Source organism: Hippocampus zosterae, chromosome 2, assembly GCF_025434085.1.
Source record: "Hippocampus zosterae strain Florida chromosome 2, ASM2543408v3, whole genome shotgun sequence".
Classification (NCBI taxonomy): domain Eukaryota; kingdom Metazoa; phylum Chordata; class Actinopteri; order Syngnathiformes; family Syngnathidae; genus Hippocampus; species Hippocampus zosterae.
In genome coordinates, this window is record NC_067452.1 from 39,970,678 (window position 1) to 39,987,505 (window position 16,828).

Consider the following 16,828-nt stretch of genomic DNA (forward strand, 5'->3'; position numbering starts at 1 on the left):
GCCGTGTCTGAGTCAGGCGCGACTGGGGCTGCACTTCAGTAAACGTAGAACGCGTACTATGTATCGAGCATCATCCTCCGAAGGGGCACAAAGTCACGCATTTGTTCTTGAGGCAAAGAGATGCAAGGAAATGTGGAAAACATGACTTCAACCAACGATCAACAAATTTTCTAAAATACCTCAAAGCAAGTGAAGATCATTTTTGTGCTGTCGATGAAGATGATGACTGTTCATTCCTACAGCGTTCCAACTGTGTCCTGTACATGGATGTACATGTTTCCATGTTCACGTTTTTAGCTGTTTGTTCTCTTTGTCCTATGCAAAGTTGTCTTTCTGTATCACAATAACATGGTTTGTCAACAAATTTCAGTGCAAACAGTAAAGGTAAAATATGGATGGATGGATGGACTGACAGATGGATGACAGATGGATGATCGATTGTAGAATAGTGGGGGGGTGGTGATATATTGATGGATTATGTTGGATAGACTGCTGGATTCATGGATATTTGAAAGGTGATAGATAGATAGATAGATAGATAGATAGATAGATAGATAGATAGATAGATAGATAGATAGATAGATAGATAGATAGATAGATAGATAGATAGATAGATAGATAGATAGATAGATAGATAGATAGATAGATAGATAGATAGATAGATAGATAGATAGATAGATAGATAGATAGATAGATAGATAGATAGATAGATAGATAGATAGATAGATAGATAGATAGATAGATAGATAGATAGATAGATAGATAGATAGATAGATAGATAGATAGATAGATAGATAGATAGATAGATAGACATTGCATTTGTGTAAACCCTGGTGTTCCATCCAACAGTCAAACCCTAACGTGACCCTCCAGTGCAGACTGCTTCTGATGGAGCCTGACCAGGAAAAAAAACACCAAAAAAACTCCTGGAATTTTTGCCTCAGTTTTCCTTTGCTTCAAGTTTCAGGAAGTGAGAAAGGAGGGAAAATGAAATCCAGACCACAAACTCTTTGGGAGACTGGGGGGGGGGGGGGGGGGCTGGGTCGAGGATCAAATGACCAGACAGAGGCGGAGCTGCAGTGTTCAACTTCACATCAGCTCTCATTTTCACACAGAAGTGAAGAACTGGACCAGCCGGGATACCAGTGTCCATTAGGACGTGTGTGTGCGTGTGTGTGTGTGTGGGTGTGGGTGTGTATGTGTGTGTGTTAACTATGTGCTGAACGAGAGAATGAAGCGGGAGCGTCGCTGAGTCGGCAAGAAGCTGCCGAGTCTGCACTTTGGTGGTGTGGCAAGCATGTGGAGGCAGTGGACGCCAGGAGAAGATGCGAGCAAGCGGGAGGACGACGCGGGCAGGAGAAGCGGCGGGACGCTTACGACCCAGCATTGAGCCTTGAACTCATGAACCGGACTCGTTGCGCCCTTCTCGGCCTCCCTACTCCTCCTTCTTCCCCTCCTCCCCCTCTTCCTACGCGACCGGCGTCATCTTTCTCCACTCACTTCAGCACCATGAGGTTCTCCTATCACCTTGACAACAGCGCCACTGGCAGGACAGGTGAGTAACTACAACAACAACAACAACAGAACAACCCTCTGCTGGGTGACGTTTTGAGCTCAAGAGCCAAGTTTTATTTTTAAGATGGACTGAAGATCCGGGTCATTCGTAGATGAAGTTTTTTTTTTAAAGTATTTCAAATGTGTAAGTAATATTGTTGACTTTAATGATAAAATCATAATAGGTCAGTGTGCGTTAATCTCTCCGTGACAGCAGTGAGATGTCACAGTGGTGCATCAACATGCTCCTCCCCATCCCCCAATACACTGAAGCCCCACTTCCCCTGATTCCCAACATGCCGCGGCCCACACATGAAAACAAAAAAAAGCTAAAAATAGATTCAGCTGCTGGACGCACACACACACATACACACTCTCTAAAGTGGCAGTGAGTGAGTGACCCAGTGACCCAGAGAGAGAACAAATACACACACAAACACACACACACACACACTCTCATTCGTGCGTGCGTGTGTTCATGAGATGTGGTGGGGTGTAAGGTCAAAGTTCAAGCCAGCAGATGATGATGATGATGACGATGGTAGAGTGTGTTTGTTTTTCCTCCGATGTCGTCGTCTCATTTGAGTCCGCTTGTTTTTCAGCGCAGGACATTGGAGGGCGGGCATGGGCGGTGTTGATTTAATGACTGTCCTGGCTTTATCACTTCCTGTTGCATGTTTGCTACTGTGTTGTGAGCGTGTTAGGTGTAGGAGTGTTATTGGAGACTTTGACAGGGAACATCTGGGGTGTGTTTGTTGTGCTCACCCAGACCTCACCGCAGTGATGTTGGTGTACTTCCATGGTTATCCAGTCATAGAATGACCACATGGGGTCCTACGGGCAGCGGATCATCACTGGAACCTTCTGTAGCACATCTGAACCTGTAGAAGCTTCTTAATTCATTCACTCCCAAAGACGTTTTTAAACGTCTTTTCAGACTTGGTCTAGAATTGGCTGCTACTGAATGAGTTAATAGCCATATTGCCCACCTTGGGTGGTCACTATTACGCGTCTACACCTGTACAACTTCAACAGGCTTACCAACAGCCACAGTCAGAAACTATCAGAACATCTTAGATCAGCACTACAACCCCCTCAAAGACATTTAGACTTGCCAAATGGCTGCAACCCTGGAAAGAGCCAGGTTCACAACCTTATATTGAGTAACAGGACCCTCTTGCATCACCACTACGACTTTCTTGAGTTTCCAGTCTGCGGAATCACTAACGCTTGCAAGGGAGGACCAGTACTTTTTTGATCACCCCTAGAACCTTCTAGACCTCCCGAACATTTCCCACAATGCCCTCTGCAGGTTACAGTCGGTCAGTTATCGTGATTATTTGGTCATTTGTGGCGCTAACTGTGACGACGGCGGCAGTTTGCGTCACCCAGAGGTGTCCCTAATCTTTTGGCCAGGCTGCTCCGAAGAAGTCACGTGATGCGACTGTCACGCACGGCTCTAGCTGAATTTCATCTCGTTGTCAAGGAGACCAAAAGTGAAGGGAGAAGAGGAGAACGACGACAAGACACACCCACCCCCTGCCACCCCCAGCACAGCCCTGAAGCTTTCTCGTTACTGCACCGCCCGCCTCCGGCCAGTTCTGTAGCTCGAATCAAGCGCCTCAAACCTACATCTCTGTCCAGATAGAAGCAGCAGTCTGCCTCTCTCTCTCTCTCTCTCTCTCTCTCTCTCTCTCTCTCTCTCTCTCTCCCTCTCTCTCTCTCTCTCTCTCTCCCTCTCCCTCTCTCTCTGCGGGTTGCGCGCGCGCGGAGCCGAACGAGGAGCCGGTTTCTCCGTCGTCTCCCTTTCTCCTTCTTTTTCTTCTTCTTTCTCTTGTCTTTTTTTTCTTTTTCTCCGTGCATGTGGACCGGGTGAGCCGCGGTCTGCCATCGTCAACATTGTCGTTCATGAGCGGCCTGGTGCTGTGTTGTGCGATGTACATGGACAGAAGCAGCCTAAGCAGAGGTGAGCGCGCACACAAACGCGCGGACACACACGCGCACACACTAGACCGCATTGGCGCGCGCGCGCGCGCGCATGTCGACTGTCATTGATGGTGGTGGCGGTTGTGGGGGGCGCGTGGGGGGGTGGGGGGGCGGCGGCTATAAGTACGCGTACGAGCTGACCGATATCTCGCCGCAGTGAATGTAGGCTAGTGTGGCGCGCGTGCACGTCACTGCGTCTGATGCCAGCAGAGGTGCTGCTCGTCGTCGTGTGCTCGAGCCTGTCGCCGATGGATTCCGCCGCCATATCGCAGTCGGCGTGTGATGCGCGTGCGTGCTTGATTTCACTTCATCTTTCTGCGATGATGATAATGATGATGATGGTGGTGAGACCTTCATCTTCTATGTGCAGACACACCCCCTCTCTCTCATGCACGCACACAAGCACACGTCCATGTCTGCGCACTGGCCCAGTTCAGTCACATCAGAGCCAAAAATGACCTCTGGAACCGGCATCACAATGTCACCGAGACCAAAAACCATACGCCCATAATTGGTTCCTTCAACATCACCTTGACAAACTCCCCTGAGAACCATCAGTAGAGCCTACCTTCTTAACAACAGAACCTGCTTGATCATGACCAGAACCAATTTATAGACCTGTAAAATCGTGTTCAGAAGCTTCTTAATCACCACATTCACAACCTGACCTGATCACAATCACCTGATTCACAACCTTTGATCATCACTAGAATCTACAATGTGAAGCACCTAAAACCATTGGAATCATCTCAATGACGCACGTTAACAACCTTGTAGTGGACTACCACTGTAGCCTTAATCCGCACTCGAACCCGCCATAAAAAATCTTGCACTGACCCTGTTTTGAAAATACCTCAGCCGTCAGTGATGGCACATTGTGATTTCCCACGAATGTTGCAGAAATCATCATTTGACAAAATGAACACTTGGAAAGATTTATAGAAATAAAGTGTTGCATGTTGATATTTATCTTTCTCCTACCTTGCTCGGCCATTGGTGATTATTAATGTGAGGAAAAATGGAAATGATTGGTGTCATCCCATCAGTGAATACTATTAATAATAATATAAGGGTATATGAAAGAGCCAGGGCGACCCGGTAGTCCAGTGGTAAGCGCGTAGACCTCACAGTCCAGAGGTACCGGGTTCGATTCCAGCTCCGGCCTCCCTGTGTGGAGTTTGCATGTTCTCCCCGGGCCTGTGTGGGTTTTCTCCGGGTGCTCCGGTTTCTTCCCACATTCCAAAAAAACATGGACGGCAGGCCGATTGAACACTCTAAATTGTCCATAAGTGTGAGTGTGGGCGTGAATGGTTGTTCGTCTCTGTGTGCCCTGCGATTGGCTGGCAAGCGGTTCAAGGTGTCCCCCGCCTACTGCTCAAAGACGGCTGTGATAGACTCCAGCACCCCACGCGACCCTTGTGAGGATTTGTGGCCGCAAAATGGCAAAATGAAGCTTCAAATTTGTTTCTTGAAAAAGTGTTGTATTTTTTGACTCATCTAACTGGCACTCTCTGTTCAGCATTGGGGCAAAACTAAACGGAGTCGCCATTTTTTAAAACCCCTTTATTTCAACCAACATTGCCATCTAGAGGAGTCAAAAAATACACCAACTGGTTCATGAAGACAATTTAAAGCTTCATTTTCCCATCGCTGCTTTTATGTTTCAGGAGCGAAGAAGCTAATTCTTGAGCTAGCTTACTAATTGATGTCAGCTACCTCGGTGCTCTCAATGACAAACCAAAATCTTTCACCCTTATTGACCCTGCCAGGTCCCCCGTCCTCCTTGAGTCCTAGCTTGCTGGCAAAGAGTCTCTCTCTTGAGCCTCCATGCGGCCCCCAGCAGCCCTCCTCCTCCTCAAGTCCCGTCGGGCTCCAGGAGGAAGAGGTGAACGACTCGGGACCGCCACAGATATCTAAGAGCCGGCCTCCTCTGCTCGGACCAAAGCCTCAAGGTGAGTTTCCCCTGCACTTGACAGCAATAACAACACATACGTGAGATCACTGACCTTGACTTCCCACTACTGCAGTCCCCCCCAAACCACCCCACCTGCAGCATCAGGCGGGAGTGTTGAGAACCCGACCCCGGGCTCCAGACAAGCCGCTGCCCCCTCCGCCACCCTCCAAGCCCCCCCGCCCTGAGGACCATGCTTCACCCACCTGCGTCCTGTCACTTATCGAGAAGTTTGAGCGGTGAGAGAAGCATTGTGGCGATATTACTGCTTTGGCGATGTCAACGTCATGGGGAGGTCAATGTAATATGGGTGTCACCGTCATAGTTACCATCATGGGGATGTCACCGTCACGGTGATCTCACCGCAATAAGAATGTCACTGTCCTGGGGTTATGCAATCTTAGTCCTCGTCATGATCACCTCAAGGGTGCATCCTAGTTCATCCTAACCCTTTACGCCTGTTGATCCTCCTCCTCCCTCCCGCCCTCACTCGTGAACAAGATCCCTACATACTTAAACTCCTCCACTCAAGATCTTATCCCCGACCTTGAGAGGGCGATTCATCTTTTTTTGACTAAGGACCATGGTCTCAAATTTGGAGGTGCTGATTTTGATCCAGATTCCTTCACACTCGGCTGCGAGTCACATCAAGGGAGAGTTGGAGATAGTGGCTTGATGAGGCCAACGGGACCACATCATCTACAAAAATCAGAGATGAAATACCGGACCCCTCAATGCCTTAGCTGCGTCTCAAAATTCGGTCCATAAAGGTTATGAACAGAATTGGTGCAAGGCCAGCCTTGGCGGAGTCTGAGCCTCACTGGAAACTAATCCGACTTACTGCCGGCAATGTGGACCAAAGTCTGACATCGGTCGTACAGGGACCGAATAGCTGAAATCAGGGGGTTCGTTAGCCCAGACACCACAAAACTGAATAGACATTACCAGTGAGTCTGGGGAGTGTAGTTGGAACACACCCTACGGCCTCCCTTCTGGAATAAGGGGTCTGCTAATCCCCAATGGGGCACCATCCCCAATGTCCAAGCAATGTTTTAGAGATGTGTCAACCAGGACAGTCCAACAATATCCAGAACTTTTAGGAACCCTGAGATGATCTCATGCACCCTAGACTCTGCCTTCTCAAAGGAAGGTGTGTTGGTAGGATCAAGGAGGTCTGATTCACAGTGTCAGGAGTTGATGTCAGCACCAGTGCATCTCTACGACACGCAATGTTAACAGTGCATTACTTTCCCCTCCGGAGTTGACAGATGGTGGACCAGAATTTCTTCGAACCCATCCAATAGTTGTTTTTCATGGCCTCACCGAACTCCTTGCATAGCATACTTTTCACCCCTGTAAATGCTAAAGTTACCTTCTCCTTGGCCAGTCAGTTTCCACAACTGCCTCCAGAGTCCCAATAGGATTCCTTCACCTTGTCGGCTTCCCGAACCACTGGTGTCCACCACCTGGTTTGGGGATTGCCACAACGACAGGCACTGACCATCTTATGAACACACTTCCTCCCAATCAGTCCTTTCCGGGCCTCATTGTCATTGCCAACATGAGCATTGATTACCTCCAGCAAAATGATGGCATCCCCAGCAGGAGCACACTCCAGTTCCACCTCCAAAGACTCCAAAAAGTGATGTGCTCTCAACTGTTGTTTAAGCACCAAGGAGACCACTCTCTTGTGCCTCAGGATGAACCCTAATGTACAAGGACTGAAGCGAGGGACAATAAGTATGCCCACACCTACTTGGCGACCACTCTCTGGTGCACTGGTATCAGAGTCAAAGCTATGTGTTGAGGCCAGTCCAACTCCGTCTAGTCTGAACTTCTTGAGCTCTGGTACAAGGTCAGGTGCCTTCCTTGCCAGGGAGGTGGCAAGTGACATGTCCCTAGAGCATAGGTGTCAAACTCAGGTCCTGGAGGGCCACTGTCCTGCGTGTTTTCCAAATCTCCCTGCTGCCACACGCCTGATTCAAATGAACAGGTTCAATGTCAGGCTTCCGCAGAGCTGGCTGATGATCTGATCATTTGAATCAGGTGTGTTGCAACAGGGAGACTTGGAAAACATGCAGGACAGTGACCCTCCAGGACCTGAGTTTGACACCTATGCCCTAGAGCTAGCTTCTGTAGCTGGGAATCAGACTTCCAAGGTCCATCCATGCCTTCATCCACCGCCCACATTGTACGTGATGCTGTGGCCCCTTTCAAAGGTGGTGAACAGATGAGAAGGGGGACTCCACGTTGCCTGCCTTCAAAGGGCGATCCAGATGTACATACGCACGTGTATGTATGTCAATTTTGAGACACTGTCATTTTCGCCATAGACACAGAAAATAACGTAAAATCGCTGCAGTGAAATCAATGTACAGGTATTCAAATTAGGTTGTCTAAGGCAAGGCCGCTGCACATACAGGTACAAAAACTAAGATTCCTTGCGGATAGAGCGAGAGCATGTGTGGAGAACACAAATCACCGACTCATTCAAAGAAGGTTCAAACCCGTTGGCATTTACGTGACCCAATATTTGGTTGAGGAACAGGATAACCCAGGGGTTTCATATCCCAGTTAGAGCATATTTGTTTATCGATTTATCATATTTATTGATGCAATGTTCTTTTGACACATTTGATAGCCATTTTTTTGTTGCATGATACGGTTTGTTTATAGTCTACATGAGCACGTTATCGGCACGTTATTGTGTTCTGCACATTGATACGGTCTCATGCGAATCAATTTTCTGCAGAGAGCAGCTCATAATGGTTCCTGACATCACAGGGGGGGCCTTGTGCCCCCGCCTCCTGGACACCCCTTTATCTCGACCTTCATCTCCACCGTCTTCATCGTCACCACACATCATCCCCGAGAAGGAGGAGGAAGACGGGGGTCTCCCTGAGCTCAAACGTCACGATGACGTCGTGGCAGAAGGGGAGGAGCCAGATGAGCCGCCGTCTGCGGAGATGAACGAGCGTCCACCCTCCGACCCATCGGGTCCGCCGCCCGAGCGTTTGTCCCTCCCCTCCTCCTCGCAGACGGAGGGCAAGCTGGCCAATCGCGACAGCGGCATTGACAGCATCAGCTCGCCGTCGCACAGCGAGGAGCTCTGCTTCGTGGGTGTGGACGACGGCGGCGGCGGTGGCGGGGTTTACTCCTGCGGCCTCCCCCGACTCTCCAGCTCGTCCTCGTACGCTGGCGAGGGCGAGGAGGGCGAGGCCAGGGGCACGGCCCGTAGGAGGGACTTCTCAGAGGAAGCAGACAGCGATCTCGAGGAGGAGGAGGAGGAGGACGAGGAGGAGGAGTTGGCCGAACTTACCTTGGTGCTTTCAGCCCCCAGACAAGACTTGGCTGAGGTAAGACAGGAAGCAGAACGGATAACTTGAATGAGTGGCAGCAATAGATTGTAAAAATAGTCAAATGGATCGCAACAAGACGCTTGTTCACCACTGGAACCTGCTGTAGGACAATGAGACCGATAGGTCCAGATGTGGATTGAACTGTTTGTCGAGTGCGATCAATGTCGATAGCTTTCACACACGTCATTATATTTCTTACAGCTATCTGTCCAGCAGAGGGTGTTCCGCATTGCCAATGAGCTCCTTCACACAGAAATCTCCTACGTGTCCAAACTGCACCTACTGGACCAGGTATGTCCCCCACAGGCAACACGACGCTCACACGTAGTCCGGACAGGAGATGTCGATTGAGGCAGCACCGTCGCTCGCCGCAGGTCTTCTGTGCCCGACTTCTGGAAGAAGCACGTTCCCGCTCCTCTTTCCCATGCGACGTGATTCACGGAATCTTCTCCAACATCTGCTCCATCCACTGCTTCCACCAGCAGTTCCTCCTGCCGGCCCTGCAGAAGCGCATGGAAGAGTGGTGAGCTAGTCTGGAACTAGATGTTTTGCATGGCTTTTTTCTATGCTACGAGTGTAGAAGCAAGTATCCTCAAAGGAGTCCTCAAAAAACCAAAAAAATCCTTAGGGACTCGAACCCACGCATTGGAGACATCCTGCAGAAGCTTGCACCCTTCCTGAAGATGTACGGAGAGTATGTGAAGAACTTTGACCGCGCCATGGAACTGGTCAACACGTGGATGGAGAGGTCGGCTCTGTTCAAGAGCATCATACATGACATCCAGGTGATATGTCACTTGACATTTGAGAAATGTTTACCCCTCACATAACCAAGCTAGTCGGAATGATAAAGATTTTAGTACCCATAGGAAGTTGTATTCAGAGAGACGATTCCAGTCCTGATAGAAGATTCTAGTTCCAAGAAAACTGTCTAGAACCAACAGAAAATGTTAATCTAGACGCTAGGTTCTAGTCCTAAGCCGAGCTATTTGGTCTAAAAAAATGTCCTAAGAGGGTTTAGTCAACAATCTGATGTGTGTGTGCATGTGTGTCAGAGGGATGAACGCTGCGCTAACCTGACACTTCAACATCACATGTTGGAGCCAGTCCAAAGAATTCCTCGATATGAGCTCCTGCTCAAAGATTATCTGCACCGTTTACCAGAGGACGCTCCAGACTACAAGGATGCTCAGAGTACGCACACACACACACAGACGCAAGCGAACTGAGTTCAGAAAGCCCCGAGGCTGATTTTTTTTTTGGTCATGCTAACAGCTACTATACTAACTCATGTCCCAATAAAAAAAACCTGAGTACAAAAAGCCGCAAGGCAGATGGACACGGATTCGACAGTTCTCCTCTTGCCAATGTCTACATTGTGGAGAATTGATGAGTGTTGCTATGCCACCGTATAGCAACAAAAAAAAATGGAAGGATGAACATTTTAGCCCGTCGGTTGACGTGATGGTGTGACAAGATCTCCTCTGTCTGCAGAGTCTCTGGAGCTCATCGCCACGGCCGCTGAACATTCCAACGCTGCTATCAAGAAGATGGTGAGAACTTTTCAAACTGCTTCCCAGGACGGATAACAGCGCAAGATTTGGCGACAGTTCGGACAGTCGGTTTTGTAACTTTCAGGAGCGAATGCGGAAGCTGCTGAAGGTCTACGAACTCCTGGGCGGGGAAGAGGACATTGTGAACCCGACCAACGAGCTCATTAAGGAGGGGCACATCCTCAAACTGTCCAACAAGAATGGCACGTCGCAGGATCGATACCTCATCCTGGTATGGGGTCGTCTGTCTCGTCCATCTCCACCATGAACTCATTCACTCCCAAAGACGTTTTTAAACGTCTTTTCAGACTTGGTCCAGAATTGGCTGCTACTGACTGAGTTACCGGTAATAACTAACCCATTGGTTCTCAACTGGGGTCCCCTGCACCCTGACACATTTTGGAATCATATCATTTCGAAAAAACAAACCCTGCATTCCGTCGTAACAAAACAACGATACCGACTACTTCAGCTTTTGACCAATAGAACATTTCACAGCCTCAGTCACACTCTTGATTCCTTTCCACTGGGCTCCTTTCTCATTGTACGGGAGACATTGTAAAAGGATTCCGCTCGCATTGTCTGTTTCTTAACAGGAATTCAAGTCACTTTATGGACAAAGGGTTCGGTTTACGAAGGGGTCCTGGGAAATATTTCTACCCCGGACCTCAAAATTTTGAGAAGCCAATTGGTTAGATCACAACATCCGCCTCACAATGCAGATTTCAAATCTGGGCTCTGGTTTTCCGGTGTGGACTTTGCGTGTTCTCCCCATGCCTGTGTGGCTTTTCTCCGGGTACTCCGGTTTCCTGATACATTCCAAAAAGATGCACGGTAGGGGCGAACGGGCGTTTGTCTCAATACGTGCCCTGTGATTGGCTGGCAAGCAGCGCCGGCTGTACCTTGGCTATTGCCCAAAGACGACTAGGAGAGGTTCCGGCACACGCCGGAGTCTCGTGAGGATGAAGCTGGATCAGACCATGGCTGCTTTAACCATTTCTGTGCTCATCCAGTTCAACGACAGGCTGCTCTACTGCGTTCCCAAACTGCGTCTGATTGGTCAGAAGTATGGCGTCCGAGCTCGCATCGATGTGGATGGCATGGAGGTGAGTCTTTCAAACCTTGGTGGAGGGTGGGGGGGGCATTGCGTCAATTTAGCATCTTGTATTCTCAGATCATTAATTCTCATTAGAATTTGTCACCTGACACCAGGTCACGTGGTTTTTGTACTTGGGATGCTATCTTTCCATCTCGTCAAGCGCTTACCGACTACAAGCATGTTAGCATCTTAGCCGTTCTCCATCGCATTTTTCCTTTTTACTGTGCAGCTGAAGGAGATGAGCAGTGCGGCGGTTCCTCGGACTTTCTTGGTGTCGGGCAAGCGGCGTTCGCTTGAACTGCAGGCGAGGTAATGCTAATGATCCTGGAATAGGAAACTGTGCAACCGTTGCCCCCCCCCCCAAGCTCACCCTTTTTTGACATGCTGTGTCTCTGCAGGACTGAAGATGAGAAGAGAGACTGGATCCAGGTAAAAACAAGACCCGGTGACTGACTGGAAATCAAACGGCATGACTCAACCGATGAACCAATCAGAGGATCCGCTCGTGTCTTGCAGGCCATTCAGGCCACCATCCAGAGGCACGAACACACCATGGAGACATTTCGTCACCTGACTTGTTCGCTACGAGACGATGAGTCCACACCCCCTCACTCCCCGGTACCATGCAAACTCCTAAACACACACACACACACCCACGTTCTATTCAATTGCATCTTTCATATTCAATGCAATTACCGGTACACCCACAACTACTACTGCCTCCGTCCGTCAGAGCTGCGCCGAGCTGGGCAAGCGTGCGCCGACGCCCATCCGCGAGAAGGAAGTGACACTGTGCATGAAGTGCCAGGAAGCGTTCAACGCCCTCACCAAGCGGCGCCACCACTGCAAAGCCTGCGGTCACGTGCGTCCAATCTCACCTCGCTTCGCTTGGTCGCCATGGCGTCCACCGCTCGCCCTCTAAGACTCTCCCTGTCTCACCGCCAGGTGGTTTGCGGCAAATGCTCCGAGTTCCGCGCCCGCCTTTCGTACGACAACAACCGCACTAATCGCGTGTGCGTGGACTGCTACGCCATGCTAGTGGGCGTGTCCCCGGTGCCTTCTGTCATGGCCGGCGGCAGCCAGAGGAGGCGCTCTATCCTGGAGGTGAGAGGGATGTCACGGTCGCCAGGACTCGTTCGCTGGGATTCAACTTGACTTGATTGATTGTTGCCACAACTTACTGACTTACTCCCACCTAGAAACAAGCCTCGCTGGCGGCCGAGAACAGCGTCATGTGTAGCTTCCTGCATCACATGGAGAAAGGGGGTGGCCGAGGCTGGCAGAAGGCCTGGTTCGTTATCCCCGAAAATGAACCCCTGGTGCTCTACATCTACGGAGCTCCTCAGGTGGGTGCCCAACGCGACATTCGCTGACCCGGATCGGCCGCTTTAGCAAGCATTGGCAGCTCCCATCGATTTAACCCTCACGCCGCATTGCCACGTTGTCTTCAGGATGTGAAAGCGCAGCGCAGCGTGCCTCTGATTGGCTTCGATGTTTCCCTCCCGGAGTCATGTGACCGCCTGGAGCGTCGGCACACCTTTAAGATTTCCCAGAGTCACCTGACGCTCTACTTCAGCGCAGACGGCGAGGAGCTCCAGCGCCGTTGGATGGATGCCTTGTCCAGGGCCGGCAAAGGGGAGGAGCCTCACCCTCAGCGCCCAATCGTAGAGAGCGTGGAGGAAGAGGGGGAGGAACCGGAGGGGACGGAGGGCGACAACACGTGATTTGATTGGATGCGTGGGTGACGCAGGGGGGGCGGGGGGCGACTGTTGGAGTTGTTTTCATCGACATGGACGCAAGATGGAACATTCCCCATATGAGCACAGCTGCGGTGTCACGTGCTGTCTTAAAGCACAATCCTCTTCCTCCTGACGCCGCCATCTTGTTTTGATCGATTTCATGCTCTACCCATAATTCCCCGCAGACGTGATGATGCCTCACCCCGGTCGAAGAATTCCAAGTGCGGCGACAGTGGGACAGAGCTGGATGGAATCGCTAATTATGACCTCATAAAGGCCATATTTCATTTTAATTTCAGGTTCTGGTCATGTTATTTTATTCTATTGCATTTCATTGGTAAAAAAAAAACAAAAACAAAAACAGATAGAGGAGATGAAAAGGAGTAATCAAAAATTAGACCGAGCCCGTTTTACATTTTTCAGTCATTCTCTTCTATTCTTACTGTCATTCTGTTGACTCGCTGTTGGATGTTGTGCGTGTGTGTGTGTGTGCGTGTGTGTCTGCGCGCGTGTGTTGTTTCCTTGATACCAAATGTTCAAACTTTGTAAATATAATTTATTCACCTGCAGTCACGTGAGTGTCAGCAGGAGGGAAGCAGCCGTTTTTAGCTAGTCTAGCGAAGCAACTGATTAGCTTCCTGTGAGGGAGCAGACTCCATTTTGCTACACTAGGCCAATCGTATTCTGGAACTTGTATGAGATTTGTTCTTTAAGATCACCGCATTTGTTGGGAAAGTCACTATTTTGTTTATTTCCACCAGGAATGTTTACCATGTTGTTTCGAGGGCTAAGCCTAGCTTGGGAATTTGACTAGATTCTTTTTTCTGTGGGCGCGGGGAGTCATGGTCTTGGTGTTAAGCTAGGCTATATTATGCACGCATACATATATCCTATTCTGGGAATTTCTGTTCATTGTTCGAAAATCATTCTTTTGCGGGATTGTGTTTCCAACATGGCGGCCCGGTAGTCCAGTGGTTAGCACGTCGGCTTCACAGTGCAGAGGTACCGGGTTCGATTCCAGCTCCGGCCTCCCTGTGTGGAGTTTGCATGTTCTCCCCGGGCCTGCGTGGGTTTTCTCCGGGTGCTCCGGTTTCCTCCCACATTCCAAAAACATGCGTGGCAGGCTGATTGAACACTCTAAGTTGTCCCTAGGTGTGAGTGTGAGCGTGGATGGTTGTTCGTCTATGTGTGCCCTGCGATTGGCTGGCAACCGATTCAGGGTGTCCCCCGCCTACTGCCCGGAGACAGCTGGGATAGGCTCCAGCACCCCCCGCGACCCTAGTGAGGATCAAGCGGCTCGGAAGATGAATGAATGAATGAATGAATGTTTCCAACATGGCTGTCACGCCGTGTTTTTCGCACCAAATTTAGTAGAGCAACTGACTCGATTCTTGGGAGGAACGCAAGCCCTTTGTGCTCAGATAGGCTAGTCTTATTCTGCAGCTTTGATGGGGTGTTTTCATTCAGATGAACGTGTTGATCAAGATTACCCCCCCCCCCCCGCCCGCCCACACTTAACTTTCATGACACATTTTTCACGTATTGTTTTGAGTTCCAGGCCTATCATAGCAAGTAAGTCGCTTTCTTAGAGGGTGAGCTTGTGTTTTGTGCTCCATCCATCCATCCATCCTCTACCGTTTATCCGGGGCAGGGTCGCGGGGGCAACAGCTTTAGCAGGGAAGCCCAGACTTCCCTCTCCCTAGCTACTTCTTCCAGCTCTCCCCGGGGGATCCCGAGTCGTTCCCAGGCAAGCTGGGTGACGTAGTCTCTCCAGCGTGTCCTGGGTCTTCCTTGGGGTCTCCTCCCGGTGGGACATGACCGGAACACCTCACCGGGGAGGCGCTCAGGAGGCATCCGAATCAGCTCCCCAAGCCACCTCATGTTTTGTGCTCAACTAGTCTAATCTTATTCTGGAGCGTGGATGACGTTTGTTTATTAAAACCACTGTTGTTTGTATGAAAGACTTTTAGGGGAGGGGGTTACGTTTCGAAGTTGGATTCCGATCCATGTTTATAGCAGCAAAGCCTGGAATAGCACCTGACCACCTTCCTGGGAGGAAGCAGGCTCTTCAGGCTACGATCGGCTAATCTTATTCCACAATTGAGATGACGTTTGTTCATTTGATCAGCATGTTTGTGTTTCAGTCATTTTTGGTTGGCTTCCAACTTGGCTTTTGCTGCACATTCTTGGTGTTGGGTGCTCCTCTTCCCTCAGTGATGTTAGAAGGACATGGCCTTAGAGTTGATTTCATTTTTTTTTTTAATGTACTCTGAAGCTTCTGACTCTGTGTCTTTGTGCTTTAGTCGACATGGTGCTGAATGCTATCTGACGTCTCTAGTGCAGGATGATGACAAATCTTTCCCATTCGTGAGCTACCAGACAAGCTAGGCTGCATGGGATCCTTCCAGTCACGTAACTCGCGATGGGAGACGTGCGGTGCTGATGTTTACATGTGGTCACAAGGTGGCGCTATGAGTTCCGAATGAACTTGTGCCAAATGCAGTGTTCTATTGTAATAATGTTATTATCGTTGTTGGGATTTTTGCCTCTGGTGAGTATGTTTCTATTTTTACAGGTCACGCACATACATTATCGTGGACTGTAGATGGCTGCTGTTACAATGGAGACAACATTTTCAGATTAGAGTCACATTAATGGACTTCCTGTTACAGTTCATCCTTGAAAAAAAAAAACGTTTTCTCGTCATAAGCCCGAAATGAACAGGAGCCTCGTGTTGCCATAGCAGCTACCTTCGCCTTCGTACCAGCGAACATCCACAAGTTAAGATGTCTTGTTGCGATGGTGAGTGCTGAGTTTCAGTGCTGCTTGGTTGCCATGGGAACAGCGGCAACAGCAGCAGCAGCAACAGATTATTGATGATTGAAGAGAGATGATTGGTTAGTGGCCGGCCACTGCCTTCCTTAAACCTTTTGTGTCACTTTGCCTTGTGAATGACATAATGTGTTGAAGACATTAAAATAAAGCATTAACAAAGGATTCACGACTACTGTCATTTCGCACTTTATACAAGCGGCTATTGCTCAAGGGCCACATTGTTTATTTATTTATTTATTTTTTTAAACAGATTCAACAGTTAAAGGTAAAAAGTCGATGTAAAATTGTGATTTCCCCATCAGTGTACCCTGAAACATTATCAGATGGGCCACGTGAAATTATCCAATATTTGATGGAAAAAAACTTTTTTTTCGATGAAAAAAATGTATTTGTTAATTAATTTATCCATACAGTAGCAGGGGGAACAATCAATCGCTCTTCCACTTGATAACAGAAGGTCCATAATTAACCGAACCCGTTTATCCACTTTTTTGTGAATTGTTTTGCGACGTGGTGTGCCTTGAGATGTTGGGCACACTCATTTTAAATATTATTTATTCATACACATTACGGCAACAAAATAATACTGGTCACTTGATAGTTTGCATCCTTGATTTGGCTTCAATAACGTTGACAGTTAATAAAATTGCTTTTATTCATCAAAGTGTTTCTCTCGCTGCTAATCATTTCATTTTCAGTACAAACTAAACATAAGCATAATGAACATAAAACTAAATTAGACTCTGGCTGAT

General features: G+C 48.9%; 1 protein-coding gene and 1 long non-coding RNA gene across 3 annotated transcripts; one reads left to right on the plus strand and one right to left on the minus strand.

Moving 5' to 3' along the window:
• Positions 1-1,092: 1,092 nt before the first annotated feature.
• Positions 1,093-13,602, plus strand: fgd1 (FYVE, RhoGEF and PH domain containing 1). 2 transcript variants are annotated; one of them, XM_052057783.1, is made up of 18 exons: positions 1,093-1,555; positions 5,310-5,492; positions 5,568-5,730; positions 8,244-8,847; positions 9,052-9,141; positions 9,225-9,373; positions 9,479-9,635; positions 9,906-10,044; positions 10,345-10,403; positions 10,489-10,635; positions 11,417-11,509; positions 11,732-11,811; positions 11,901-11,931; positions 12,019-12,120; positions 12,236-12,364; positions 12,448-12,606; positions 12,702-12,848; positions 12,954-13,602. In XM_052057783.1, exons 1-18 carry the CDS (start codon positions 1,402-1,404, stop codon positions 13,224-13,226), a joined length of 2,859 nt encoding a protein of 952 aa, XP_051913743.1. In that variant the 5' UTR covers positions 1,093-1,401; the 3' UTR covers positions 13,227-13,602. The 2 variants fall into 2 exon arrangements, with proteins under 2 accessions (XP_051913743.1, XP_051913744.1); XM_052057784.1 differs by lacking the exon at positions 1,093-1,555 and adding an exon at positions 2,878-3,520.
• Positions 13,603-14,566: 964 nt separating this feature from the next.
• LOC127595882 (uncharacterized) lies at positions 14,567-15,265 on the minus strand. The gene is made up of 2 exons (XR_007961343.1): positions 15,118-15,265; positions 14,567-14,838 (listed from the first exon to the last, which is right to left on the minus strand). It is a non-coding gene; the product is annotated as an uncharacterized LOC127595882 (long non-coding RNA).
• Between the last annotated feature and the right edge of the window lie 1,563 nt (positions 15,266-16,828).

Bases quoted from the DNA above. Each gene is read 5' to 3' on its own strand.
- fgd1 (XM_052057783.1), top strand. From the start codon at position 1,402: ATGAACCGGACTCGTTGCGCCCTTCTCGGCCTCCCTACTCCTCCTTCT. The intron at 5,493-5,567 runs GTGAGTTTCCCC...CCACTACTGCAG, and splicing joins GCTCGGACCAAAGCCTCAAG to TCCCCCCCAAACCACCCCAC. The intron at 11,510-11,731 runs GTGAGTCTTTCA...TTTACTGTGCAG, and splicing joins TCGATGTGGATGGCATGGAG to CTGAAGGAGATGAGCAGTGC.